At 35.9% G+C, this 17,611-nt stretch overlaps 1 protein-coding gene across 2 annotated transcripts; it reads right to left on the reverse strand.

The window, feature by feature from the left end:
• Positions 1–33: 33 nt before the first annotated feature.
• Positions 34–13,771, reverse strand: LOC110457921. 2 transcript variants are annotated; one of them, XM_021509386.1, is made up of 6 exons: positions 13,432–13,770; positions 5,792–6,762; positions 4,239–4,397; positions 1,818–2,039; positions 894–1,110; positions 35–371 (listed from the first exon to the last, which is right to left on the reverse strand). In XM_021509386.1, exons 2-6 carry the CDS (start codon positions 6,749–6,751, stop codon positions 133–135), a joined length of 1,797 nt encoding a protein of 598 aa, XP_021365061.1. In that variant the 5' UTR covers positions 6,752–6,762; positions 13,432–13,770; the 3' UTR covers positions 35–132. The 2 variants fall into 2 exon arrangements, with proteins under 2 accessions (XP_021365062.1, XP_021365061.1); XM_021509387.1 differs by lacking the exon at positions 4,239–4,397 and having other exon boundaries at positions 34–371; positions 13,432–13,771.
• Positions 13,772–17,611: the final 3,840 nt, after the last annotated feature.

The raw sequence follows: 17,611 nt of genomic DNA on the forward strand, positions 1-17,611 counted from the left end.
CAAATTAATGACACTGTGCTATTGTGTAAGTAGCATGAGCCAATCTTTGCTTATTGATATGTTGCCCTGTTTATTTGGTCAATTTTTAGTTCAAATTCACACTATTTTCAACTGGGCCTTCCCAATGACTTGCTAAAGTTGACACCTACCAGTTTCTGGACACGATTTCGCCACAACATGGTATCTTTCTTTACATTTCTTCCAGAAGTCGTCATCCCTGACCCATGTTGGAGCCACCTGTCTACAACACACAGGTTTAGGCCATGCTTTGATTTCAATACTAGGGACTAGATCGATGTCGATGTCTGGCAGACCGGCCCCTGGGTTGTACAATATTGTATAGGCGGGACTATCCATATCCTTCTTCTTCCCTAAAGTGCAGAACATTTTGATCATATATATCAAATATAAAACTCTAATATATAAAGTGAAGAACATTTTGATCACATATATCAAATATAAAACTCTTACATATAAAGTGCAGAACATTTTGATAACATATATCAAATATAAAACTCGAATATATATAAAGTGCAGAACATTTTGATCACATATATCAAATATAAAACTCTAATACACATATCAAAACATATATCAATTTAGGTAAAGGCCTGCTGTTTAGAGCATGAAAAAGGAAAGAATATATATCTATATTCATTTGTTACATGGAGCAGTGAGACAGATTTTCAACATGGTAGCTTTTATTTGTTTTAAATTACTAGTTATGGATCGCCTATTTTCGTAAATTTTATAGACTACCTATAAACATATTTAAAAATAATTATAAAGAATCCTTTCCTTCATGGGATGATCTTCAACACACAGAGAAAGTTTCAAGAAGTCACGAAAAACACCAGTTCCTGGACTTACATTATGGTCCCCAAATCTCTTACTTTTTACGTTCCTACGTGTGGCTGCATCACCAAATAGTTTGAACGCCATGTCTTTGAACTTTACAGGATCCAGGTAACCTCCTGTCATCAGTTCACTTCGATTCGTTCTTGTAAGACCAATTTTGCAAAATCCTTTCGGCATAGCCTTGTCCCATTTCATATAAGCATCAAGATTCATAGGCGAAATCATGAAATCGAATTCGTCGGGGCTCATATTCTAAAACGAAGAACAAACAAGATGTAACCTGTTAATGAACGGATTAAGTATATAGATTGATACTTAAATAAATGCGTTGTTGCTGTCATGTATTACTAGCATATATGTATAACTATAATAATATATTATCATGGTCCAATTTCGTTTTCGTGTTTTTGTTACATGCTTATGAGAAAATGATGTGGCTTTTTGAATCGGTTATTACATTGTATCGATAATAACATTGTATCGATTATTACAAATGTATATAAATTAAATATACATATTTACAAGAATGATAAAATACCTGTATGTTCAATTGATAATAACATTTTCCCACAATTGTTTTGGTATCTAAATAGCTTTCCAAGTGACCAAGCGCCATCAAGTGTATTCAAGGGACGGTATTATTTTTAAAATAGTGTAAAAATGTGAAAAAAGATAAATAAGCAGTTGTCTATATTTGTCGATGTTTATGATACGCAAATATTTTTTTCTAGCCTTCAACATTTAACAAAGGGTAATCCTGAAAGGATGTTTTTTCTCCTGCCAGTCAATATTGTTTATTTCGGTGTATTACATATACATGACGTTAATACACTTTTAAAGCACACAAATACATTGTTATAAACGCAAATAGATACACAGCAGGGATCATGCGATGAAAATGATAATTTTGATATAGTTTGATACAAAATAATATACATTATTGTACATGTATTACTAACCTTTGTTTTATCATAGTATGATCCGGATGTAAGAATATCCCACCGGAAACCACCACCATTATCATTTAATTTTTTCCTGACACCACGGTCGCCTTCAATAAAGTCCCTCACGATACCAGCAGCAATGTTGATGTCGATAAGACGCAGTTGTGCGCCCTCCATACGCTGCGATAAATACCCCCCAGGATTATTGAGGCGGGGAGCTGGCGAAGATACTTTTGTCTGGAATTACATGGCAACACATAATAAACAACATTTATATAGCGCCCTATATAATTTGTAAAATTACACTAAAACGCTTTACAACATATGGATAATAGCAATGGTTAAAATTGTGAAAACAAAAAATAAATGCTTACAATCACTTTTATCCATTTAAGCAAGCAATGTGCAAGGGTGGTATTTACATGACGTCTTTGCAAATATTCTAAAATGCAGACGTGAAGTGGTGAGTTTTGATGTCCCTCTTGAACTTGGCCAGGGTATTTGACTTTCTAATAGCAGATGGTAAGCTATTCAACAACGTAGCCGAAACCCTCCCAAATCATCTTTTTCGTAGGTCACAGTACGATATTTTGGGACACACAACAAAGATGCTGACTCCGACCGCAGTGATCGTGACGGCTAATACAGGGTAACAAGCTCGTATAGGTACTGAGGAGCTGTTCGATTCAGTGCCTTGTATGTGTACACCAGATTTTTGTACTGCGACCTGTATCGTACAGGTAATCAATGCAACGAATAAAGCACAGGTGTGATGTGTTCTCTCTTTCTAGTACGAGTAACTAGCCGTGCTGCAGTGTTCTGAACCCTCTGCGTTACCATTATCCAGCCGAGAGGTAACAAGTGAATACACCAAGTTTTTGCATGCATCTGCAGTTAATAACTGCCGAATAAAGCCGATGTTCCTGATCTGGTAGTAACAGGATTTAGCGTTCAATAGCGTCAATAGCGTTCACCTGTTTCTCCATGTTCAGTGAACTATCAAAGTATACCCCTAGGTTTTTAACAGCTGGAACAGTCTCAATATTTCTGGCATCGACCTTGAGCTGGAGAGCCATTGTTTGCTGACACTTTGGGGAAAAGACTATTAGTTCCGTCTGTTCCTGCTTAAGCTTAAGTATGTTGGCGTGCATCCAGATACTGATATCTGTCAGACAAGCTTCCAGACTTTCTGAGTGTCATGTGGTTTGATGACCATGTACATTTGTATGTCATCGGCATAGCAATGATAGCGAAGGCTATGGCGACGACAAATCTCTCCAATCGGTTTGGAGTACATACAATATTCTCGTGGTCCTAACACCAACTCTTGAGGAACCCCGAAATCTAGTACTTTGTCATGTGAGGTGGAAGATCCGATGGCAACACACTATCGTCGTTCACTCAGGAAAGACTGTATTCCGCATAGTGCGGTTTCAGTCACTCCATAAGAGTATTCCAGACGTTTATAAAGTATGCCATGGTCGATGACGTTAAAAGCAGCTGACAAGTCCAGCATGACAAGCACTGCTCTGCACTTGTTATCCAATACAGAAGCTATATCATTATGTACACATAGGAGGGCCATCGCAGTAGAGTGTCCCATGCGGTAGGCCGATTGCATGTTGTCATGGAGACTGTTTGCATGGAGATGAACACATTACGTTTTATGTAAACTCGCATCAAAATATAAATATCCCCGTACTATTGCCAAGGCTGAAACTATGAATTGGAAACTGTTTTTCTTTTCTTGCATGATTATTTCTTTGATAAATCATTTCTGAAAGAAAAATAACATTACCTTGCTGGACTTTAATGGAGACAAAAAAGATAAATTTGAGTGAAAAACTAAATTAGCGGGGTTATACTCTAAATCAGGATTCGAGCCCTTGAACTCAGAACGTTACGTTAACGCTCTAACTAAATTAACTGCCTTGGTTGACTGAAGTGCTTTGACCCAATCACGTGACATTTATATCCAAAGCGAAATGAACGGAGGTTACGTAATAAAACAGATTATAATAATTTAGCGTTTCGCCAGCAGTGGGATATGGAACCTTAAGTTTTATTAACATTAATATTTCACATGTGCTCTGTCGTTAGTGTTTTGTGATGTCTGTTCACATTACTGCTATAATTACGAATGTTCTATTTTAAATTTTGATATATTGGCAGAGGTATTTGGAGAAATATATTTATGAACTATCATTTAATGTTGATAAAACAGTGATCTTTTCATCTGCTATATATTTGATATACTTTTACACTCACCCATGCAGGAATGAAGGGATGAATACAAAAGTCAAGTTTAACATGTCTTGAGACTAACCTTTGCTAATCATCATAATCAAAATAATCTAACACGTTCCTGAACGAATGACAGATCGTTGTTTGTTCTGCATAAATGCGATCCATGCTGATACAAACTGTCATACTTACTTGCTGATCATCATTGCTGATTATGTGAGGGTTTATGTAGGATACCGACGACGGGGTTGCCTCACAAAGTGATCCTGATGCCGTTGGACTCTCATTCTTCACCTTTATGCAGTTTTCTTTCATCACTTCTTTACATGGTATTGCTGCCTGCTTTACGATCTGGAAATATACAAGAATGTATCATAGATAATACTATTGAAGGGGGGCATGGTTTGACATTCATACAGGAACTAATTGATTCTTGTATGATCGATTTTAACTTTGATGCTCCGACTTGTACCATTACTAGTCCGAATTATTCTGACGTTTTATCGACTTTTTATTTATTAAATCGGTCTGTCGTCGGTTAACGTCAGAACTCCGGCCCTCTATAATATGCGGGAAATAAGCGACCCGCGCCAGGGTTGCTCTTCAAACTGATATTTTATAAACAAATCGTCATTTTCACACACATGTCGCACATGGATCGAAAGATCTATTCTTTTTGCACTGGGTGGTATCAATACCATGTTTCAAATATCATTACCAACAGTATTTTCCAACGTTTTCTATTCCAACCCATTTTTTAATGAAATCAGGGCATGAGCCATGTCACATGAATTGACGAGATCTCGCGTTACCGAAGGTATTTTCCAACGTTTTCTATTCCAACCCATTTTTTTAATGAAATCAGGGCATGAGCCATGTCACATGACTTGACGAGATCTCGCGTTACCGAAGGTATTTCCCAACGTTATGACGTAGGCCGTCGAGATTTTAGTCACGTGGCATTAGAAGGGGAGGGCTATCAAAAACGTAAAGTAAAACAGAGTAAGTTTGAAAAACAAATGTTTTTAGTGTATTGTATTGTATCGGTTGTTTGAGGTTTGTTATGTATGTTCATCTTGTGCATAAAGAAAAGATCTTTCGATCGTTGTGCGACATGTGTGCGGAAGTGACGATTTGTTTCTAAAATATCAGTTTGAAGAGCGACCCTAGCGCGGGTCGCTTATTTCCCGCATATTATAGAGGGCCGGAGTTCTGACGTTAATCGACGACAGACCGATATAAAAAAAGTCGATAAAACGTCAGAATAATTCGGACTATACCATTACATGCAAAGTTGAAGGACTGTATGTCATGATTCCTGATCTAATTTATCCCAAGAATAGTAGTTCAAACGTATCATTGCATCGTATGATGTGGCATTCGGAATGTTTCTCACCAGTAAGCATAGATGTATCTACATTATTTGGTTGAGCATCCTTTTAATCAAGTTGCAGTTATTTAAATGTTCAAGACATGGGGTTTATTGCGTTTCGTTGGGAAACTTTCGGATATTCGACAATCAATCATCTCTAGTTTTGTTTTTCTTTCCCTAAAACGTTACTAAAACATTAGGGAAGCGTATTCAAACCCTAATTGAGTTTCGAATGCGGGAATACCTATACATAATTACGACGTCAAAATAACCACCAAACGTAAAGCTAGGTGACATTGCCACTATGTCAACATGTAAATGATGTTCTTCAGCGATTTGTGATCCCTCTATCAAACAAATTAAAGTTGTATACCTCTTTTCCATGGACTCTAGTCTTGTGTCCTTTCATACTGGCTGCAGTCGCAAAGTTATTCTGCCCACAAACGTTGCATGTAAATTCACAAACGGAATTTACTTCTTGACCTTGTGGTACTTTGTCATTGCTGTGCATTTCAGTCTTGTGGCCTTTCATCCTAGCTTCAGATTTAAAACCGGTCTTCCCACATATCTCACATGTGAATTTGCCCTCGGGTATTACTCCTGGAGCTGGGAATCCTTTGTCATTGCTGTGAAATTTTATCTTGTGGCCTTTCATACTTGCTTCAGACTTGAAATCGTTCTTCCCACATATCTCACATGTGAATTTGTCCTCGGGTATTTCTCTTTCTTGAGCTTGGAAACCTTTGTCTTTGCTGTGCATTTTGGTTTTGTGGCCTCTCATACTGGATTCAGACTTGAAATCGTTCTTCCCACATACATCACATGTGAATTTGCCATCGGGTATTTCTCCTCCTTGAGATGGAATTCCTTTGTCATTGCTGTGCATTTTCGTTTTGTGGCCTTTCATACTGGATTCAGACTTGAAATCGTTCTTCCCACAGATCTCACATGTGAATTTGCCCTCGGGTATTCCTCCATGAGCTGGGAATCCTTTGTCATTGCTGTGAAATTTTATCTTGTGGCCTTTCATACTGGCTTCAGACTTAAAATCGTTCTTCCCACATATCTCACATGTGAATTTGTCCTCGGGTATTTCTCTTTCTTGAGCTTGGAAACCTTTGTCTTTGCTGTGCATTTTAGTTTTGTGGCCTTTCATACTGGATTCAGACTTGAAATCGTTCTTCCCACATATCTCACATGTGAATTTGCCCTCGGGTATTCCTCCATGAGCTGGGAATTCTTTGTTTTTGCTGTGCATTTTAGTCTTGTGGCCTTTCATTCCGGCTTCAGATTTAAAATCGTTCTGCCCACATACATCACATCTAAATGGCATATTGACTGCATCTGCAAATATATATATTAACATTAACTTTAACCACTTTTGACCAAACAAAGTTGTAAATTTGATCGTGACCATCAAAACATAGGCAATACCATATTACAGTTATATTTGTCCTGCAAAGTTACTAGGCTGACTAAGTAAATTTCGTTTTGGGTCATCAGACCATGAACCGAAATGAGTAGCAATACAAACGGAAGTCACGTTTTACTCTCGTTTGGAGTTTTTGGAAGAGAAGTTATACATTCCACCCTGACACCAAAGCAAAAGTAATTATTTTTATTTAAATTACTTAACTCTCTTATGTGAAAATAAAACGATATTTTCAAAAACGATGAATCTTGTCTTCGGCCACACCACATGTCAAACTGTCAGTTCAGAAACAAGCCCTCACAAGCTCACTGTCCAGCACGTTCGTTTCCCCGTTTCGTTTAAAATAAAATGTCGCTATCAGTGTAACTTGAGGGGAGAAAAAATATCTCAATATTCAAAAGGTTCGTTAACAAAAGACGTCAGTAATAATAATGAAAAATGATATTGTTATGCATTAAATGTTCTTCTATTTTTCTTACAATACAAAATATAACAAAATGTGAACAAACAAATCATACATTTTTTACGGTTGTTGGGCTCATCGACTTTAATGCACGTGTTTCGGACTGATCCACAAGTCAAACATTCCCGTGCAACTAGGTAGGATTTAAAAACAAATATGAAAGAAAGATGTGAAAGAGTAAATTTAAGCATTAAACTGCTTTTAGATGAGGTAAATAGGCATTACGTATGTCCTATTAGGAAAATTAGTCATCAATAATGCGGTGCGTGTCATTTTCCTGTTATGCAATTTGCATTTTATGGCATTTTATGCCAAAACAGGAAAATAGTTGCTAATCCTTTTTAAGGAGTATTCATAGAAAAAGTAAAAGTCATTTTATAAAAAGAAAAAAGAAAAAAACCACATCATTTAATTTGGAGCATTAATGAACCAAAGAAATTAAATATTATATACAATAAATTGAAATTGTACCTTCATAATATGCAAAAATCTGATACAAAAAAAACACCTGTTTGACCTGTAGTTTTAATAACTGGAGGGTTACCATGGTTGATAAAATCAATGAATACGACTCGCTTTCAATATATAACAATGGACAAATAACCTTAAGACCAACAAGTCCTAAAATAATATCTTATTTGAGTAAAGCCAATCTTTGTGAAGATAAATGAATAAAAAGGGGTTGGAATATTAAACTAACTTTTTCAATCAGTTCTAGAGCAAGGATTAATATTTTTTTATCATGCTCGAATGACGGGATTTACAATTTGTTCCAATAAATGGCCTTGACCTACTTTCAAGGTTTCAGTAATCTATTTTTTGTAATCCTCAAACATTTTCTTACGATCGAAAGTTCTTTTTACATGAACATTTGTATGTATCTCGCCAGCTGATAGTAAATATCCTTTATTCCTAGAATAACGATATTTATCATGCAGCTTGCTTGAATAACATACAGTTAGCTTAATGCAAGCAATCGACATTGGACGTGAGAAAAAAGTTCGCCTTTCAACATAGGTCCTTAACGTGTAGAGAATGATAGTGAGCTTGCAATTTAAATCAAATTAAACTTCATAAAGTTTAAAAGTCACCGTTTTTTATGTGTTTTCCAATGCCATTCAAAAGCAGGTATTTAATTGGAATTTAGTCAAAGTATTCGTTTTCATCAATAACAAGGACAAAATGTATATAATTTTGCATTACGATTCACGTTTCTGCTATTGGAAATAAAAATATTTTATTTGATCTTTCTGACGGATGGTTGATATACATTGAATTAAAACAATAACCTCTCATTATACGTGTACTATGATAAGTTTATATTTCGGTATTAATGGCATGACCCAAAAACATCTGTAAATTTGTAGTACAGATACTTTTGCATTGTGATATCGGAGCTGAAATCCTAATGATTGCTAATGAGGCACTCATTATACCAAGGATTTCAACTACGTTGTTGTGGTGTATGCCTCTCAGTTTCGGGTTTCATTGTGTCGTTTGGTTCTTTTTAGTGTTGTTCTAAAACATTACGGAATGTGGCTTAGCAAGATGTTGACACTTCACAATACAGACGTTATTAGTTGGCACTATTGGATTCAATTGCCGCAATATGATCCATTATTTCTATTCTGTTATTATTCGGACATATTCTTTTAACATCGTTTCTTAATGCTGTTACTATCTGACTGTTACAAGCTTAACTTAACTCGACATTCATACCAACATTTATTAATTCGTTATCACTTATTATCTGCGTTTATGTTTGAAAATGTTGCTTGCAATAAATCACGACAAGTTCCGTTTAAGTAATTTGAGGTTTTAACATTGAGTGATCAGTGTCTTTCAAAGTGTGTAAGTTGCACATGCTTGAACGCTATGTCAGCGTCAACTCTGGATGATATTTATAAAATGGTCTGAACCTTATAACGAACCTGTCACCTTATATTGTGACTACCCCTGGATGTTGTTATAGTGGCTAGATCTACAAGTATTTACGTCAGCATTGTTCCTCCAGCCCAGTCCGACTATATATCCGAGATATAAAGGAGGCTACTGTTTGGATGAAAATCTCAGCTCTGTAGTTTCTCGTCTGCAGTGGGACAAACATCCATAAGTTTAATTGATGGCACCTTTTTATAACAAATGTTTGACACCGTCTTATCTAATCACACAGTTGGGCTGTACACTCCTGTGAATTGGTATCCAAAGAAATAATAAATGATCACCGGCATTCTTCAATGTTGCTGGTGTCCTATAACATTTCCATTCCCATTTATACTTCTCCGGATAAATATTTCATGCACAAAATATTAATCCCTTTCCAGAAAATATTCATCGTCTAACTTTTACTAAAACACTTTGCATGAATACAAAATGTATATCATTGTAACATCATATCACCTGCAATGTCTTGGTAATGTACAGGGTGCACACACCGGTTAGCATGGGACATGAGCTCTGGTGGCTAATCGCGATCGATGCAGGTAAGAACTAGGTGACAGGTGACCAGCCCACAGTTGTGGTCTTTACCCAGGATAATATACAGCCTCATAATTATTATAGAAGTGATATGTATGGCGATTAAAACAAATAGATACTTATACTGAAGTTTTAAAACCATTCAAATCCGTATTTTTTATTAAACAAAGAAGGTGAGAATAATGTGATTGACATTGGTACCTGTACTACTATGCTGTATTTATGTGTATTCTGAAAAGAAGTGTTATGACATATTTTTTTTTTTTTTTCTTGATATAACAGTTAATTTCTGACACTACAATATATCGACCTATTCCAAACAAAGACAAAGATAAAGATAACAGCTGTAATAAGCAGTAACATTACGAATGTAAAGTGAAAAAGCGAGAATACATGAACTACAATTATACAATTGACTAAAATACTTGTATACTTTATTTTAAATGCTGTATTTGGAAAAGAAAGGGTATTTTGTAATTTCTTGATATTACGGTACGGTACATGTGTGTATTGTATGTTATATCACCAAACGTTCAAGTCCTAGACCTGGCAAAGTAATGACATAGCTGTATCCATGTATTTCATCTTATTTCGTGTATAAGCTGCTATGTTACGGTCCAGTGATTTTGTCAGCTTCCTTATCAATGTTATGTTTTTGCTCTGTTCTCAAAAAATAAGAGTGCAGATTAAATCAAATAAGATTTCTTCGGATGCTGAATATTACCTAGATTACTTGGTTCAGTGCCCTCTTCATATGTTATGGGTTTTTTTTGTTAAGGTTAAGCTATGTTGTTTTGTTAAGGTTAAGCTATGTTGTTTTGTTAAGGTTAAGCTATGTTTTTTTGTTAAGGTTAAGCTATGTTTTTTTTGTTAAGGTTAAGCTATGTTGTTTTGTTAAGGTTAAGCTATGTTGTTTTGTTAAGGTTAAGCTATGGTTTTTTTGCAGAAACTGCACGTTTTACACCAATTAAATATTGGAGATAGATTTTTTATCTGCAGTGCAACTCAATACTCAGTATGCTTCTTGTTAGAAATGTTTTATAGTTAAGTTATAAGCACAAATATTGTCACATATTGAAAATGTTTTGTATAAAAGTTTTCCTTGAAATTTTATGTATATTATCAAATGATACAGCAATAAAGATAAATTTTGTTATATTGCTAAGAAATAATTATTTTATAAACAAATACATGTTATCGAATGACACATCAGCATCAAAATCACTACAAAATGGATACAAAATATCTTTAGTTTTCATTTTTATCAAAAGTCTTTAAATCTAATGTGATATCTTATTGAACATTATCAGCTTCCAGCTACAGAACCTTGCTTACCAGCAGAACAGTTAACCACGGGTGAAAACACAGGTGAAGTACAGTTAAATATTGCCAATACTATATTCCTTCTAACAACATTCTTCTCCCAATGTTTTTGAAATTAATAAGAAGATACGTAGTACTTTGTATTAGATATTGTAGATTAATTAATTACTTGGGAATATTGATGAGTTTTAATGTTAAGTTAAAAAAACAATTAACAAAAAATTGCTAATCAGGGAAGAAAAGCATTGTTTTCAGTATCAAACGTGTCTAAGAAAGGAATAGTTTAACATTGAAGCTCAACTTGATGTTTTCGATACAGATGTCTGTAGAATTTTTAATTATTGGGCAGAAGTTTGGAGCTTTCATAAAGCACCAGATATAGAGAAAATACATTTAAGTGTTTGTAGAAGATTATTAAAGAATTATTAAGATTGTCTTTAGAAATAATTAGGAGGTTTAGAACTTATAAATGTTGGTTAAAATTAAAACAAATTGACAAACTGATGAATGGAGTAAGAAATAAACTATTTAGAATGGGAGTAGGGTGCATATGGCAATAAATATAGAGATACCCATACATCCGATTATATTATCGATATGATTAAAAATTAGAATGTGTGATACATTTAAGCAAGAATGTAAAGAAAAACTAGTTTCATCTTCCAAGTGTTCACTGTACAAGTTTATTGGCGAAAAAGTCTGTTTACAACCATATTTAACAAAACCAATAGGAAATACAAATCTGAAAGAAGTTACAAACATTAGACTGTCATCTGACAAATCAAATATTTCAATTAGTAGGTATAACAATTTAGGTAGGATTGAAAAAACATGTGCATACTGCAACTGTGGGGATATCGAAGATGCATTTCATTCTATATCAAAATGTGAATGTTTTGTAGATTTAAGAAAGCGTCTTATTAAGAAATATTACTATAATAGATCTAGCATGTATAAATGTATCCAACTTAGGGAAACAGTGAACAAAAAGCAGTTAACAAATTAGGCCAAATATATTAAGCTGAGTAATAAGAAAAGAAAAGACTATGTACCAATAAAACGAGAAATGTCTCTATACACTATACCAATTAATGCGCCTGTGTGTGTATGTTGGGTGTGTATATGTGTTGAGTGTGTATGTGAGTGTATCTCGATGTGGGTGGGTGGGTGTGCGTGTAAGGGTATGTCAGATAATGATTGTTTTGTTTATCCTTGTATAAATGTATATGTATATTTTGAACCGATGAGCCGTAAGGTTCAAGGTAATAAAGAACTGAACTGAATTGTTTAAGTGGGTTGTGTAAGGTCAGTGGTCCGTGCTAGACACAGGGCACACGTGTTACAGTTAAGAGGGTTTATTCACATACCTGACCAATTTTACTAGGTCATACGGCCATGTCATAATTATGGTATTACACATGTGTAATAAAACCTAAATGTGCTGCAGCAGGTCAAAACCTTTGGGAAATATTCCTACGTCACTACTTTTATCCACTATACATGTGCCACGTGATACATTTACTGTTATTTTAAATTAATTTGATATATATCGTTTTATCAATATTATTTTTATTGCATTTAAAACTGTTCATTACTAAAATAATCTGGAACTTCTTTGCAATGGGCGGTACGACAATACTATGATCGGAGTACATGTACTTTGGTTCAGACTTATATCGAGTCAGCTGATAGCACGTAATTGTGTTTGAAATTGTTGTTTTTTTTTCAAATTATTAATGTAACGTGATAATATCATCTTACATTAGTGTCCATGTCATATTGAATTTATCAAACTCGTTTAACAAAACAAAGAAATAACTAGGGGAATAAGCCTGCCATCAAGCAGCATGCCGAATTCACGACTAGTACGTGTATGATGGGGTGAACCCAAATAAGTTGGATGGTGTTTTTTTTTAATCGAGTGACTAAAAACTGCATATAACTATCGTTTACCTGATACACATAAACAATTACATCACACTGTACATTTAATCATTATCTTTGTATTAAGTTTAGGTTATCACCGATTATGAGTAATTTACCCGAGTGCCATTGTAGTTATCACCCAATAACCTAGACTAAATAGAAAGTTAATCCTTATATTTATAGTATCTTTCTTTAATATTACATAAACGCGTTCTTTTAACCGGAATATATCCCGCGGGAGGATAACAATCATTCCAGTCAAGCTTCGAAGGCCACCGTGACATGAGACGACCAAACTATGACTTAATAAAATTACACTGTACATTACTAGTTCGAACAAGATCTTGGTTTGATATAGAAATGAAATACTTCAGTTTAGTAGGATACTTACCCACTTAGCTCAACTGTAAATCACCAGACAATCTGTATCGATCCTGGATACGTATAAAGCAGGACTAAACATGTACAAGCGTTATCTGGTATGGCTGTCACAGCGTGCTGTGTAAATAATGTAGAGACGCGTATACGTATGTGTAGGTGGGGTTTTACCCACGTGATCTCAACCTTTCTCGGAATACTTCTTTTTCTTATAATCGAAAGCGAAAGCAGAATAGAAATGGAAATAAACAAATCTGTATGACAGGAAGCTAAACTTCCATCATATGGTATAGTGCGTTATGGAGTTCGACGTGTTGAAATGTACAGGTACACTACATTGTAAATACCGAAAGTTATGAAACGTGTACCCAAATTAAAATGGATAAGTAATACATGTATAAAACTAAGTGTATTTTCAATATAACCAAATACAACGTACCTCATTAGCAATTATGTGTGTTGCGATGTTGGAATGTCTCGGTGTCCAATATTTGAATGGGAAAATGCTTCAAGAGGTTAAGAGATCGATCGGTAAGAAATGATTTTAACTCCATTTTATAACATGACTACGCTGATTCAATGAATATGCCCACGGATATATTATAAGAACTAATTATAATTGGTGTGCTGAATGACGTTTTCCCTGATAATGGTAGATGACTGTTCACTTCGATTGAAAAGACTGTCCGGTAGGATCCGACAATGTAGTATATTACACTAGAACTTATTGTATAAAAGTGCACTGCTGATGTTTATACATCATCCTATCTTGTTAATGTATAGTCGATTCTAACGTGCTAAGTCTTCGCCCCGAAGACACATCTACTTACAACCCATGCAGGTTCAGGTATCCCCTCGCCAAGCATTCACCTAGTATTTGAAACAAGGGTTGGTCACAGGCACCAAATGTAATAGGAGCAGAAAAAAATGCGCGGCCAGACCGGGGTTCGAAACCGGGACCTTTCGAACTCTAGACGGACATCCTTCCAATTGAGCTATCCGGGTCTGTTAGTTTATGCGGAACAACCGATTTGTAACATTTTCGGGTATAAATCCTGGCGGACCTGCAAATGTTAATGCAGGCCTTGTAAGACTTTGTCAGGGCTCGCCTAAAAGCAGCATCAAATTACTGGGTCCGACCTTATTTGACAAACGGAGGAACAATTGTACATTTGTTTGGATTGCGATAAACGAAAACGGCCCTGCAAGTTCCACTACACGTGTATTACATTGTCATAGATGGGTTTTTTTTATAATGTTTGTAATTGAACAATGTATCGTACTGTATGATTATAGTGCAATTACATGTAATACAATGTAGAGCCCGTGTTAGAACTTTGTATCATTCTGTAATGTCTACTCTCCAATGTCCTATGTGTGTGAAAGCACAAGGAAATAAAATCAAAGTACTGAAAGTACTCCAGACACATGCTGTAATATATATATATATATATATAACATTTTAGGAAAAACGAACACAATACAGTCAGTTGAGATGCAGGATAAACACCATTTAAATTTGCTGAAAATGATGTCAACTGATTTTGACCCTTATCTAATGTCTGCTTGCCAACAGAGATATTATAACCACCCACACGTGATATACTTGCCAACAGAGATATTATAACCACCCACACGTGATATACTTGCCAACAGAGATATTATAACCACCCACACGTGATATACTTGCCAACAGAGATATTATAACCACCCACACGTGATATACTTGCCAACAGAGATATTATAACCACCCACACGTGATATACTTGCCAACAGAGATATTATAACCACCCACACGTGATATACTTGCCAACAGAGATATTATAACCACCCACACGTGATATACTTGCCAACAGAGATATTATAACCACCCACACGTGATATACTTGCCAACAGAGATATTATAACCACCCACACGTGATATACTTGCCAACAGAGATATTATAACCACCCACACGTGATATACTTGCCAACAGAGATATTATAACCACCCACACGTGATATACTTGCCAACAGAGATATTATAACCACCCACACGTGATATACTTGCCAACAGAGATATTATAACCACCCACACGTGATATACTTGCCAACAGAGATATTATAACCACCCACACGTGATATACTTGCCAACAGAGATATTATAACCACCCACACGTGATATACTTGCCAACAGAGATATTATAACCACCCACACGTGATATACTTGCCAACAGAGATATTATAACCACCCACACGTGATATACTTGCCAACAGAGATATTATAACCACCCACACGTGATATACTTGCCAACAGAGATATTATAACCACCCACACGTGATATACTTGCCAACAGAGATATTATAACCACCCACACGTGATATACTTGCCAACAGAGATATTATAACCACCCACACGTGATATACTTGCCAACAGAGATATTATAACCACCCACACGTGATATACTTGCCAACAGAGATATTATAACCACCCACACGTGATATACTTGCCAACAGAGATATTATAACCACCCACACGTGATATACTTGCCAACAGAGATATTATAACCACCCACACGTGATATACTTGCCAACAGAGATATTATAACCACCCACACGTGATATACTTGCCAACAGAGATATTATAACCACCCACACGTGATATACTTGCCAACAGAGATATTATAACCACCCACACGTGATATACTTGCCAACAGAGATATTATAACCACCCACACGTGATATACTTGCCAACAGAGATATTATAACCACCCACACGTGATATACTTGCCAACAGAGATATTATAACCACCCACACGTGATATACTTGCCAACAGAGATATTATAACCACCCACACGTGATATACTTGCCAACAGAGATATTATAACCACCCACACGTGATATACTTGCCAACAGAGATATTATAACCACCCACACGTGATATACTTGCCAACAGAGATATTATAACCACCCACACGTGATATACTTGCCAACAGAGATATTATAACCACCCACACGTGATATACTTGCCAACAGAGATATTATAACCACCCACACGTGATATACTTGCCAACAGAGATATTATAACCACCCACACGTGATATACTTGCCAACTGAGATAGTATAACCACCCACACATGATTTACTTGCCAACAGAGATATTATAACCACCCACACGTGATATACTTGCCAACTGACATATTAAAACCACCCACACGTGATATACTTGCCAACTGAGATAGTATAACCACCCACACATGATTTACTTGCCAACAGAGATATAATAACCACCCACACGTGATATACTTGCCAACTGACATATTAAAACCACCCACACGTGATATACTTGCCAACTGAAATAGTATAACCACTCACATGTGATATAATTGCCAACTGAGATTTTAAAACCACCCCCACGTGATATACTTGCCAACAGAGATAGTATAACCAACCACACATGATATACATGCCAACTGATATATTATAACCACCCACACGTGATAAACTTGCCAACTGATATATTATAACCACCCACATGTGATATACTTGCCAACTGAGATAGTATAACCACCCACACGTGATATACATGCCAACTGATATATTATAACCACCCACATGTGATATAATTGCCAACTGACATATTATAACCACCCACACGTGATATACTTGCCAACTGAAATAGTATAACCACCCACACGTGATATACATGCCAACTGATATATTATAACCACCCACACATGATATACATGCCAACTGAGATATTATAACCACCCCCACGTGATATACTTGCCAACTGAAATAGTATAACCAGTCACACGTGATATACTTGACAACTGAGATATTATAACCACTCACATGTGATATAATTTCCAACTGAGATTTTATAACCACCCCCACGTGATATACTTGCCAACAGAGATAGTATAACCACCCACACGTGATATACTTGACAACTGAGATAGTATAACCACCCACACGTGAAATAGCGATAACAAACTTTCACTATCAAAATCCAAGATGGCTGCCTGTCGGCCATGTTGTTTATATGATCAGTCTCAAAAGTTGCCCTGCACAGCTTAGGACCAAGGGGAACCTGCATATAAAATTTGAGAAAGATCCCTCTGGTACTTCTTGAGAAATACCGATAACAAGAATTGTTTACAGACGGACGACGGACAACGGACGGACGACGGACCACGGACGCAGGGTGATT

Source organism: Mizuhopecten yessoensis, unplaced genomic scaffold, assembly GCF_002113885.1.
Source record: "Mizuhopecten yessoensis strain PY_sf001 unplaced genomic scaffold, ASM211388v2 scaffold9371, whole genome shotgun sequence".
Lineage (NCBI taxonomy): Eukaryota > Metazoa > Mollusca > Bivalvia > Pectinida > Pectinidae > Mizuhopecten > Mizuhopecten yessoensis.